Source organism: Pavona decussata, unplaced genomic scaffold, assembly GCF_977016875.1.
Source record: "Pavona decussata unplaced genomic scaffold, jaPavDecu1.1 SCAFFOLD_84, whole genome shotgun sequence".
NCBI lineage: Eukaryota > Metazoa > Cnidaria > Anthozoa > Scleractinia > Agariciidae > Pavona > Pavona decussata.
The window spans coordinates 6,418,852-6,432,328 of record NW_028145502.1 but is presented as its reverse complement, the minus strand read 5'-3'; the positions used below and the strand labels follow the sequence as shown (position 1 = coordinate 6,432,328).

The window sequence follows — 13,477 nt, the reverse complement described above, 5'->3', positions numbered from 1 at the left end:
TTTGCTGGAAGAAATTGCACTTGGATGGTTTTAATTTAATCCCATGTTCCTGAAGTCTGCGCAGTACTCGCTGAACATCTCTGACATGATCTTCAAATGTTCGGCTATAAACTAGAATATCATCGAGGTATGGAATACAGATATCGTCACGTAATCCACACAAGCATTCCTCCATGCATCGCTGAAAGGCTGCAGGGGCATTCATTAAACCAAATGGGATCCTGTTCCATTGATATAGCCCCCAAGGGGTGACAAATGCGGTAAGGGGTCGGCTCTTGTCCGCAACAAAGCCCTGGTGATATGCCTTCCCTTGGTCGAGAACAGTAAACCACTTATTACCCCCCAGCCCATTCAGAATATCCTGTATCCGTGGGATTGGCTGGCGCTCAGGGTTTGTTTTCCTGTTAAGTTCTCGATAGTCAATACATAATCGTAAACTACCATCCTTCTTCCGAACACAAACCATGGGGGAAGAATATGCCGAGTGGGACTTGCTGATCCAGTTGCGATTGATCAAGTCTTCTATATACTCCTTCACTTCTCCGTAAAGAGGTTTTGGAATGGACACATAGTTCTTTCGCACAGGCTGGTCATCACTTAGATTGATTTCCAATTCCAAATTATCAATGCACCCAGCTTCATTCTCGTCTCTGGCAAATGCATCAGCCTCTTCCTGTAACATTTGGCGAACAATGGATTGCTGTTCTTCTTCCAAATGGCTAAGGCCAACAGGCGGGTCCCACAATTCCTGTGCTTGTTCCTCTGATGGGGAAACATCAACTGAATCTCCTTCCTGGACGTGCTCCTGGTCTGGCGGCTTCGGAATAGGTAACACTGACTTAACCATTTGAATCTGACCTAGTTCGGTTCTTCGTTTCAGCAGGATGTCCTTATCGATGTTGTTATGTACTAAGATTGTAACCTGGCTGGATGTGCCCGGGGCTATCTTACTCAGTTCCTCAGATAATTGAAGTCCCTCCGGGAGATCGCCTTCTTCCTTTGGCTCAAATATTATCGGCAATTCTTCTGCAACAGGCCCGAGGTGGACACGACACTTAACTCTAACTGACTGTCCCTTTGGAACCACAACATCTTTCTTGCCAACCCTGACTACAGACGTGCCAGCATCTTGAGTCCTTGTGCGAACAATATTGACAAATGTCCCCAATTTGGAATAGTGAACTGAGGGGAAAGATTGTCGAATTATATTTTCAGAAACATCTACGGGGTCTCCATTGTGTTTCTTTAAAATCTCCTCTATCACATTGAATCCAATAATGGGTAACTCCTGTTCCTGTTGTCCCACTAGCACTGGTACGGTCAGCTCATCCGAGTCCCCAGATAGTCTAAATGTCACTTCGATCCAGCCATCGAAGGGAATGTCAGTCCCATTTATAGCCTCCAAACTCAATCCCTGCCCATCTTCTAACAATTCACCAACACTTTTTAATTCTTCCAGGGGAAGGTAAGCCTCCTTCCGTGCCCGCGATACCACACAAACTTGGGACCCAGTGTCCCATAATGCCTCCACCTCTATTCCTTGCATACTACATTTCACTATGCACCTCTGTCCTACCAGTTTGGTTAGTCCCGCTTGCTGTTTTGGAGTTAGATGGCAAGCGAATGTCGTGTTCAAAGGTACATTTTTAGCTTCATCTTCCTGTCGCCTTTCCAGTTCTTGTATGGCCTTACAAATAACTTTGTGCTGTGGCCAATGTTCTTCTTGGCACCCCTTGGAACAATATCTGCTGGTCTTACAAGCTGCACAACGATCGAATAATGCATGGGCACCACCCACTCTACCACAATAAGCACACTGGGACTGGTTGTTCTGTAAGATCACACCCTGTCCCCCGGGCGTGACCTCTGTCCATTTCCCTGTAACCCTGTACCCCATTGACGAGATCGCGCCCGACATTCACGTGCATAATGGCCACTCATTCCACACTTAAAACAATGATCGCAAAGCCCTTCAACCCCATTTTGTTGACAAATTCTGCACTGTGGGGGTGACCTCATAGGTTGCTGTGCTAAAGGCTGTCTAGATACTCGTGGTGGGGAGGCAACCCTTTCCTTGACAGCAGCAATTTCTGCTTTCAGCTCTCTGACCTCCTTGAGTAGTGCCTGATCCAAACTGGTCACTTTCCCCCCCTCTTTGACTCGATCAGCAGCAGCCTCAGACTCTTGCACTGGATTCACCTTGGGAGTCAGTCGCGAGCCAACTTTTTGTAATCTTTCCGTCTCGTTGCTGACACAGACATTCAGTGCTTCAAATAGCTCTTCATCACTGATGGTGTCCTTTTGTAAATGGGGCTTCATATCTGACTTTATGTTTTCACTCAAGAGGCCAATGGGAAAACGATGTAAAAACATTCCATGCACTAAAGCTGGGTCATACTTTAACCCTGACTCAGATTCTTGTGATGCAAACAAAACCTTCTGTTTCAAATCCAGTAGGCGGATAAGAAACTCTTGAGGCTTTTCTGTAGCTTTTTGAACGGTTGAACTAAGCTGGTGATATAGTTCTGTTGCTGTTCTCTCTTGATAGTGAGAACGCAAGATTCGCCTCATTTTTGCAAGCGTCAAATCCGACTTTCCCTCTAAATAGCTCCTCAGACTTAAAGCAGGGTTTATGGCTTTTATCACGGCTTCTTTGATTTCATCCTCTTTGTAATCATTTCTTAACCCGTGTTCAATCTGATGTGCCAGCGATGAGAAACTTAAGCGATCTTTCTGCGAGATGTCGCCAATTTGGCCTGAAATTTTAAAGTCTCTCTTTATCTTAGAAATCGATAGGACTGGTTGTTGTTCCGTTTTTGAACCGCTTGCTTCGGAATTCTCGACTGATTCTGTTTTCACCTTGGATTCTGTCGTCTTCTCCTTCATGCCTACATACAACGCCAATTCCTTGAGTTTTGTTTCGTTCAGTTCTTCGGTCTCGAGATACTTATTTAGTGCTTGAATAAACACCAGTCTTCCTTTACTTCCCGGCGCCAAAGTGATGTTTACTTTACTACAAACATCTTTCAATTTTTCTTCGCTCAAGCCACAAAACGCCACTTGCAAATTGATTTGAAGAGCCTCAAGAGTCTCCATAGTCTATCAAATCAAAACTTCTTACTCACCAACCACTGACACACAGTCAAAATTTCTCTCCGGTAAATAGAGCACCGCTTCGTGTTTGCACAACTTCCCAGGTCAGAGGTGAAACACGGTCCAGTTATCGCCAGTTACGCTGCAAAATTAACGACGCTCGACGGTTCAACGTAGACAAAGCTCCCAATAGTCCTGGCAGGGTCGCCAATGTTACACACTCCACAAGCTTAAACTGTAAACGACGTTTTATTACAAGTACAAACTGCGTACTGTCCGATTACATCAGCCATGAGCACATGGTTCGTCCTCGCTCTTCCCGGCATTCTTCACGGTATAGACAATCTCGCGTCACGCACCACTCACACGCGTGTCACACGCTCTACACATGTTTGTTTTCAACTGACATTTCCCCTGTTTGTTCGCCCACTCAGTTGCTTTCGGGTCTCAAATTTCCTTATTTGTCTCCTGCTTTCTCGACGTATGTCGTTTGTCGAAATATTTAACGAATACAACAATTAGTTTTCTTCGAAATTCTCGTTTCTTTTTCTGAAAGAAGTTGGCCTTCCCACTTCCTACCGAAAGAAACCCAGGTTGCAGCACAGGGTTTAACTGTTTCATTTTACTTTGGATGACATGATGGAGCGAACGTACTTACATTCGGTCGTCGGTCGTATGGAAGTGACGTCATAACCAACCCAAAATTTCTCGCCCTCACGGGTTTACCAAAATCTCTTAGCTATAGGGCTTCGCGCGCGCGCCTAATAATAATAATAATAATAATAATAATAATAATAATAATAATAATAATAATAATAATGTCATTTGAAATTTGGAAATACGTCATGTTTTCCAATCGGCAGCCAACTTGAAAGCGACAGCTCTGTTTTCTCTATCTTAAAATACCTTACAGGAGCGTCTCCATTGAATTGAAAGCAATCCCTCCTGATAAGCAAACACAGCGAAAGTAGAGCAGTATACTAGTAGGTAAAAATGATAAACTTTCGTTGACGAAAGAAGAAAGCAAAAAAGGGAAAATTCAAGTTCAGAGAACTAAATTTACAGTAGTAGTAAGTCAAATCAAATTGCTGTCATATGACGTTTTAGCAGAAGATATGAAGATTTTTTTTCGTTCGATATCTGCAATGTTAATAACTTTTGAAATGATCCTGCATCTAATCCAATAATCCACAGGGCGAACCCAATACATGAATTAGAGCTAATTAGCATATCGTTTACTTTTAATCTTCCAGATTGCAATAATTACTGCATCAGTTCCTATGGATACAGACCGCGACAAGGATACCAAGTTGAGAATATATATGACTGCACGGAGACACGATTGACGCCCGACTTCCTCAAGTGCCTTCCAACAACTGCTACAAAGCTGTACGATTTCTCTTTTCTCGTCGAATGAACATCTCCTTATTAGCTGTTAAAAATTAATTTGTATGTAAAGTGAATCTATTTTAAGATCTCCTGAGAGAAATTTAACTGCACTGCAAATTTCATAGCCTCCCACGCAGTCGTTTTTAGGGGACTCGTATTACCTCTTCCCCACAAACGCCTGCTTACCCAAGCGCCACATTCCTTTCCGCCGCTAAGCCAATCACAGTGAACCTTCTAAAATCTGGAAGGTTGACCTTGACCTCAGAACGCCTCTCGCGGTCTCGAACACGGTGAAAACATCACGGCGGAGACAGAACTTTACCGAGCTTACGTGAGCTGTGTGCCCTATGTTAAAAATTTCTCGTTTACATGCCTATAAACTGACTGCAATCAAAGAATTCGTGACGGGAAATAGCGAAATTTTCGTCAATTTGCCGACTGGTTGTAACGCAAAGTCGCTTTAATATTTATCAAGCTTTGCCTTCAATCTTGTCGACCTTGTAGGTGTGGAGGAAACCGAAATATTACCCGATATGTCGGTAAACTTTAAAGATTTTGCAGTTGAAACTCGCTTTGTTGTTTGTTGCTGTCAACTCGATCAGGCGGGGAAGATCGATTACACTTTCCTGAAGATTTTGACTCTCCCAGCAGATAACGGTGTGAAAATGACGCACAAGAAGCGCTTGTATTCACATTCGATATTTGTTTTGGCGTTTCAGCCATGACCAGCCATTCCAGCAAGTGAAAAACTACATATATTCCGCATCTCTCAAGACTGTACCAGAGACTGTGCAAAGCTCGCGGGAAACGGAAGCGGCCGTTGTAACCAGGGATTTGATTTGATATCATTAGACAATGCCTCGATGGTGATTGGCTAGGGTGCTGAGGAGTAAAACAATGGGAAAGGAATGTGGCGCTTGGGTAAGCAGGCGTTTGTGGGGAGGAGGTCATACGAGTCCCCTAAAAACGACTGCGTGGGAAACTACAAATTTCAGGACTTAAATTCTTCAATTCTAGCCTTATTTACCAAATTGCCTTTTAAATATCTAGCTTTAATTTTCCATGGAGACTCCATTGATATAACATGACTTAGGTTATTTATGAAACGCCGTTTTTATGTGGAAATTTGGCTTAATCTTGAACAGGATTTTACGTGACACTGGGATCAAGGATTTACCTCTGGGAACTTTCCGTCATATGGAAGCCCTTAAATATCTGTAAGTAGGTGGGAAAATGGGATGACATGAAATATTGTAGTCATCTGTTGGAATAACTTACCAACTAAATTAAGAGTCTAAATAGAACAGACTCTCGCAGCTATTTACGCAACTTAAGCAGTTGCAAAAAGAAACCCTGAATCCAATACTACACGGGTAGTTTTAACTAATTAACTAATTAATTAATTAATTAATTAATTAATTGAAATAATAATAAAAAGGCGGCTCGACATCGTTCATTAGTCATCTTTTTTTTATGTTAAAAATACAGACAAGTTTTAGTTTTGCCAGACAACGTGGAAAGTTAATTGAGTTGTTTAAAGACCAGCCCTGACAGAATGAACTGCATTGATTTTGAAATCAAATCATATCCTCGCCTGCATGAAACGTATTGTTAGACTTTGTGACTGATCAAATTTGAAGACGAGTTGGCATTTTCCAAACAATAAAGGCTCATCAAGAATGGTCAAATATGTTTACAAACACTTTTATCGTCACGGAATACTCCACTCAAAACTCCACTCTAAAAGCATAAAAATGCCGGGGGTGATCGTCCTACCATTTAGAGGCGTAAATTTGTGAGTTGGTACAGCTGAATTGGTACGCAGAATGACCGCTGTTAGACGTATGGCGATACTTCAAGGATATTGTGTCAGTAGATTTTTCCAACTTTTGCGGGAAATACACGAAAACTGCAAAGAAGGCTTAACAGAAACGCACGGGGAAATCTCAGTCAAATGGGAGCACTCGCTCGTAGGAAGAGACGGTCACTTCTCAAGGTGGTACCAAAGATCTAAACCAGGAACTGGACAGAACCTCAGCAACAGAACGAGAAAATGGTCCAACAGAGCTTTATTCTGACTTACTTGTAATTCGAAGAAACATTGTACAACAGGGGCTTTTATGCGCTTGTACATTAATTGTTTTTGACAAGGTGCTATACGCGTGTCAATACAACTAAATGAAAAACCATTAAGAGTGGAACAACAGTCTTTGTAGATATAGCGAACTAAATTAAAATTGTCACTTTGTCCTCAAGATTGTGGGTCCAGCTTGGAAACTAATTCCAGCAGCAAACGCCTTTCTGAATACACTACATTACAACTAGGAAATCTTCATGTAATGAATCCTACCACTGACGAACAGCTGCGAGTACACTGTTCCGGAGAAAAGGAGAACTTTTCATTAAGTACATCAACACCTCTAACGAGAACCAATTCGACTAGGAAATAACAGGACAGCTGAATATGCTAGCTGTAAATTAATCGTATAGAAGCTATCTACTTCTAAAGTAATCGAAACGAGCTCCAATAAAAAGAAATTTCAAACTTAACGAAGTAAAGAAAGTAATTGTTGGCTTAAGTTTAGTACAATACTTCCAAATCCTCAAGGTACAAAAGAAATGCTAATTTAGCTTTACAAGTTGTTTACATTGTGCTTCCGTTGGTTTTCCAGAGTTACAGAGAACAAGAATCATGCAGTGAATATCTTAAAGCAAACTAACTTCTTGCAGCGAAAGCGAATAAATATTTGCAAGAAGACCAAACTCCTTTCTTTTTAAGATTAAATATGGTTTAATTACGGACAATCAACCTGTGATGAATAGCCCATTATTTTCTTTTGCAGGCTTATCATTTGTTTGTGCTACGAACAAAATTCTGTGCGAAATATTAAGTTCCTAATTCCGTGCAAACTTGCGAATTCCCCCGTAACAATATTGATCAAAAGATGTGGCGAGGACTATACTTTTCAATCACTGATGAATGAGATTATTTTCCTTTTAGGATGTTTTCCGCAATTTCCGACGATAACGGCAGTCATTTTTTTATGAACGTTTTTTAGCTATTTTCGTCTCACCCCAAAGAAACTGCTTAAGCACGCCTGTGACGAATTTTTACTTTTCTTTTTCTTGGATTTTTGTTTTTGCCTTTGCCCGTTTACACTTACCTGGGATGGCATCCCGCGACTGTGTGTGAACCGTTAAACCTTCCATTTACCAACATAGATTAGAAAAAAAAAACATCTTTTCCATTTCCTCCTTTTAACGACGAAGCTTTGAAAGGAAATCTACAGCAATTCAGCAATCAAGTCCTCGATTTAAGTGGAAAGTGAAAAAAGGTCCTCTTTAGTTTTCTGACAAAAATAAGTTTAGAGAATGATCTGAAAAATAGCTAATTTTAAATTTTAAATAAGCATTTTAAATACAATAAAAAAATTCAACTGAACAGTTGATTGGCGGAAAATTACAGGCATCATTTTACAAATAAAACACTTATGATGGATTGAGCTTATAAATAGTAGTATCAAGGCTGTAAATTCAAAAATCTTTTTTTTTTTATTAACCTCTTACTAACCGAGCGCGAGGGCCGTACTGGGGAATATTGGCCTGAGGTTGTGGCAGTACGGACCGAGCGCAGCGAGGTCCGTACAAAAACGACCGAGGGCGAATATTCCCCAGTACGGCTCGAGCAAGCTAGGTTAGTAAGTAGTTTATAGCGGAGCTCTTGCACGCGCCGCAGGCGCGCGCAGCGGAGCCCCATAGCTAAGAGAATTTGGTAACCCGTGAATGCGAGAAAATTTGGTTTGGTTATGACGTCACTTGTGTCCGTCCATGCGACCGTCCGTACGACGTACGCAGCGCAGCGGTTGTTTCGCCCGACGGTATATCGCCCGGACTCACGTCGATTAGAGCGATGTTTTAACGAATAAAATGGAAAACTTACAATAGAAGAAATAACTATAAGGCCTACACGATAAAACGAGCGGATGTAAAATCAGTAAAAATTGTTCAAACAAACTAAAAGAGGTTCTTACGTTGAGGTGCCGAGTTTCTCCGAGATGTTAGGGATTTACCTACAAGATGATTGATTATGATTTCAAGACAAATAGCTGCATGTCGACTTGTAACAAATATTATTTAATTGATTTATTTTTGTTAGCGGGAAATTTTACCGTGAAGTGAAAACTTTGAACTAATCATGAAATCCATATGGAATTTGTGAATACGGTGTATTTCGTCGTGCGAATCGACGCAAGTTCTGGCGAAACGCTTTCGGGCGAGTCGACGTTCGGGCGAAACAACCACAATTAGTTAGTACCACAGGAAAACTCAGATTGTGTGAAGCTGTGCTGCAATCGTGCCGCGACCATTGTTTGTTTAGCGTCTCCCTCTTCTAACTATGGCGGGAAGTTGCTTTTAAGAAATGCACAAAGACATTTTGAAGACAACAAAATACAAAGTCAAGTTATGTAGCCGACAGCGGGAGAAACAGCAAGACGATTAGCGGCGGGAGAAACAAATCGACTTACACATCATCAGAACTTTGAAGTGAAACCATCTTACTCCGACCCAGCGCGACGAATCGTTGAATTTTTCCTCTTGAAGTGAAACGTTTCGCTCACTTGATGTTGTAAAAGGAATGGAAAATCAGGAATTAGAATAAAAGGACTGATTATTCTCAGAAGAGGCGAGTATATTCATGTTATTTTGTTGACAAAACTTTGCTTGTTTGCTGTCTTGCAAGAACTTGTTGTTTTGCAGTGTTGACACGCCGTTTACTGCTAAATACTGCTTACTTTACAGTATTCTTTTGAGCTCACTTTTTTCGGTCCATGTTCATTATTACCCTTGGAGTTTTATTTTCTAATCTACTCCAAATTTTGCCTTCCAACAGCGGGAGAAAGAGTATAAATACGACTCGCGGCCGGTGGGAGAGTTGGCATAAACAGCAACCGAAACTTGAAGTGAACTCATTTTACTCCGATCCGGCTTGACAAAACGTTGGATTTTTCCTCTTAAAGTGGAATGTTTCGCTCACTTAGCGTTGTAAAACGAACGAAAAAATCAGCAGTGAAATAAAAGGACTGGTTATTCTCAGAAGAGGCGAGTATATCCATGTGATTTTGTTGACAAATCTTTGCTGGTTTGCAAGATATTGATTTCTTGCACTGTCTGACACGCAGTTTAGCTTAATACTGCTAATTTCAGAGCAGTCTTTTTCGCTCATTTTTTCAGGCTCTTTTAATTTTTTTTTCCTCAGAGTTATATGTTCTAATCTCCTCCAATTTTGCTTTTCAACAGCGGGAAAAAGAGCAGGGCAACTAGCGGCGGGGGAAACATATGGACTCTTTTAGAGGCGGGATAACATAAACAGCGGCCGAAGAGAACTCATTTCACTCTGATCCGATCGACTCGACGAAACGTTGCATTTTTTCCTCTTGAAGTGAAACTTTTCGCTCACTCAACGTTGTAAAACGAACGAAAAATCAGCAATGGAATAAAAGGACTTGTTATCGATCTCCAAAGAGGCGAGTATGTTATTTTATGTGATTTTGTTGGCAGAACTTTAATTTGCTGTTTTGCAAGATATTGTTTTTCTTGAAGTGTTGACACTGCAACTTGTTTAACTTTTGTAAAAGCTACTGCTAACGCCAGAGCAGTCTCTGGTGCTCATTTTTTGGTCCATGTTTGTTATTTCCCTCGGAGGTTTATTTTCTTATCTCTTCCGGTTTTGCTGCATCTAAGAAAATTTGATTCTCAGGTAAAAATATAGTTAGTCTAACAAACGTCTTGCAATACACTGTGAAAACTACTGACAAGTTTTTTCTCGCATATATTTCTATTTTAACATTTATTTGTGGCAGTCTTTACAGAGAACAAACACAAATACTTAAAAGAATAGGATATAAGGGCAAAGATTTAGATTTGTGAGTATTATTATATTTATTCCCTTGTCTGTGCAAATTTTTTTAAAGATAGTTGTTTAGTTTATTTCTGTACTGATTGCTATATATACACAAGTTCGCCTTGAAAAAGAATAATAACAACAGAAAAAAAAAAAATATATCAATAGGAAGCTATAGGAGGAAGTACCCGTCCTGAATATTTACCTTCAGTGTACATACATGTAATATTTTGATACTTGATTTTGGACTCCCACTCGCATAATCATGTAGCTTAGAATGCCTCTTTTACTGAAATGGGTTTTTGGGTTCAAAAGGATACCTTACTACCTTGTATAACAGGTAGTATATGTATTCGCATAAAGCCGAGTATAATTTAAAGTTTGATTTTGAAGCGGCAGGGGTATTTTGCAGAATGCTGAATTCATAGAAGTCCTTTGATGGAATGGCTGCCATAACAACAACTTAAAGCTAAATGTCTGTATAACCAGTGTTTAACCCTAGACAGTTAAAAGAGAAGTGCTTAGACCTAAATAACTTCATTCTTTGCTTAAAGGGGAAGTACCATGGGGTTTAATTGACCTCTTTTGTTAAAAATGGTGAAATAAGACCTTCACTTTAATACAAAATAATTCTAGAACAATGAGAGGAGAGAAATCAACTCAATTCTTGACAGGAACGACTCATGATATGTTCTAGCACATTTTGGAAACAAAAATACGAGAACTTGAAAAACATTAGCCTAATATTTTTGAAGTTTCAATCCATTGCAACCTGGCCAGAGGCACTTATCAACAGTTTTCTTGCACTGGGGTGATAATCTATAGCAAACCTAGCCACCAATTTTTTTGTTTCTGTTGTCAGACAAACATTTTTCGGTTTTGAAATTACATCAAATTTTCGTGATACTTCTCCTTTAATGCTAAAATGTCATAGGTAGCATAAAATGTAACATTCGGCATTCAGCAAAATACCCCTGCCGGTTAAGCAACAAAAAATATTATTAAGGGCTAAGCACTTTTCTATACTATCTAGGGTTAAGCAATTCACCAATTTAACGCAAAGCGTGTTGCACTCCGTCCACTTCTAGTGCTGCACCTTTTCTTCGCCGGGGATGGTCAAGTTCACTCTCGCTATCATCACTCACTCTCACTAAACATCCCCTCACTTTCACTGCACCATGTTTCACCCACAGCAACAGTGTCGTCTCCATTGCTTTGATGATCAGATAAATCAGATTTCAAGTAAATGTCAAGTTCAAAACCATAAAGAGATTTTAACCCTGTAGTTAATAGTAGTAACTCTCTCCAATATTTTGATTGTAATCCTTGTTCTCGGTTTCGTCAGTTCTTGATGGTTGCTTGATTTTGCATATCTTTGGAGAAATGGAAATGATTTAAATGGTCTAGGTATATTTTAACTAGCTCATCAGAAGCCACAAAGGTACACTATAGAAGAAAAGTCTGTAATTTCCTTCACTTTGTTCAGCTTTCCTTCATTGAATGTTTTTTTTATTTGCGCTCTAGGCATAAAGTAATCAACTGGTTATGCTGTTTCGTCTAAAGAAGTAGCCAGAGATTCAAAGACACTTTAATTTGTACCTTATTTTTTCTTCATCCGGGAAAGGGTGTGGAATAATTTTCTGCCCATCATGGAGCCAGCCAACCAATTTTTGCATGAAGCGCACTGCTGCTCTTTCTTAACCTTGTAGGACTATCTTTGACAAATTCCATGTATAACTCTCAGACATCATGGTGATCATTTATTTTATGGTCACAAATTCAAGAAAAATAATTATAGCTTGGGACATTTTTTTTCGCTGAACTTTCCTATCCCTTCATGAAATTATGATTAGCTGGGTAGAGTTGAAAAAAAAAATGCCTCCTCCCTCTCTGTTACAAATCCCCTTAAATGTAATCTGACAGAACAGGTGCATCTTCAATGCGCAATGCTGTCATGACCAACCCTCCATGCATTTCTCCCTATTCTCTATCTTCGGGATTTTCATACTCAGCTAGTCACAGCTATCTTCTTAATTTCTCCGTCTGATTTGTCATGAAAAATTATATTTCCATTTTATAGAACTGCTATCGATAATGGCTAGCATCTCCAACTGCAGAATTAGTTCTTTCAGATTCCCTCTGGCCACTGTCTTCATGTGCTCGATGTATCCTGATGAGGTAATCAGAGTCTCCAAATTCTGGACATTTCGGTATCTTTGAACCTGACTTCATCAAACAACATTATCTTAACAACATTATTTGTGATATAGATCACATTTAAAAATGGCTGCAATTGTATTTCTTCTCCAGAAAAATTGATTTTTAAAGACAATCTATTGGTATGTTAAAGAGATTATACAGTTACAATTAATTTGTATGATGACTGAACATTTTTTTTTTTTTTTTAAAAGAAGGTAGAGGGCTAGAACAATGTAACTATTGTGCATGGAATATTAGAATGATTCCTTGGCAAAGCAATCAACAGCTATTTATATAAATGTGGTTTGTGACATAAAACCACTGCATTCTCTATGCATTGAATGTCAGCCTTTATATCATTTTAATTTTTAGTAAAGGATTTTTTAAAGTGAAATTTATTAGTTACTGGTAATTATAATGCAAATGTCATTAAATGTTAAGACTCCAGAAATGCTTGTATTTTCCATTTTAGAGGAGGTTTTAAGTTAAAAAGGGTGATAGAGGGGGGGGGGACTGGGCATGGTATTTTACCATGGTTTGCAGGATAGCTCATGACGTGGGGGGGGGGGGGGCAGGAAAAAAATATTTATTTTAGAACATCATTGGATGGGGGGGGGGGGGGGGGGCTTCCAAAATATGAAAGGGAGAATTTTATAAATAATCATAACAAAAAATAAATTGATGTAAGCTTTTTATTTACCATCACAGATCATGACAGATGTGATGAAAACACTGTATAGCTCAAGAATCACTTTGTTAATGGAAGTTTTTGTTGAGGCAGTTCATAAACTTGTAAATTATGCATTCTTGTGTGAACGTTTCTGTGCACTTTTCCTGTCAAGGGATAGATCCAGTTGTGTATTTAATTTCTTACCTTTTTATGAATGTTTATGA

The 13,477-nt window shown here is 39.7% G+C and overlaps 2 protein-coding genes, 1 long non-coding RNA gene and 1 pseudogene across 4 annotated transcripts in view; 2 read left to right on the top strand and 2 right to left on the bottom strand.

Annotated features, from left to right (window-relative positions):
* LOC146475649 (ras-like protein 1) overlaps window positions 1-13,477 on the bottom strand; it is a 491,817-nt pseudogene that overhangs the window by 186,561 nt on the left and 291,779 nt on the right. The window lies entirely within an intron of this gene.
* The window catches only part of LOC146475652 (uncharacterized), a 417,346-nt gene that overhangs the window by 200,001 nt on the left and 203,868 nt on the right, over window positions 1-13,477 (bottom strand). The gene's annotated exons all lie outside the window — the stretch shown is intronic.
* The window catches only part of LOC146475653 (CUB and sushi domain-containing protein 3-like), a 101,653-nt gene that overhangs the window by 68,034 nt on the left and 20,142 nt on the right, over window positions 1-13,477 (top strand). The window contains exons 14-15 of the mRNA XM_085116066.1: window positions 4,347-4,482; window positions 5,628-5,699. Of these exons, the coding sequence (XP_084972192.1) occupies window positions 4,347-4,482; window positions 5,628-5,699 (208 nt within the window). The remainder of the gene's footprint in view (window positions 1-4,346; window positions 4,483-5,627; window positions 5,700-13,477) is intronic.
* On the top strand, window positions 8,190-13,034 carry LOC146475654 (uncharacterized). The gene is made up of 3 exons (XR_014865914.1): window positions 8,190-9,166; window positions 9,374-9,582; window positions 9,781-13,034. It is a non-coding gene; the product is annotated as an uncharacterized LOC146475654 (long non-coding RNA).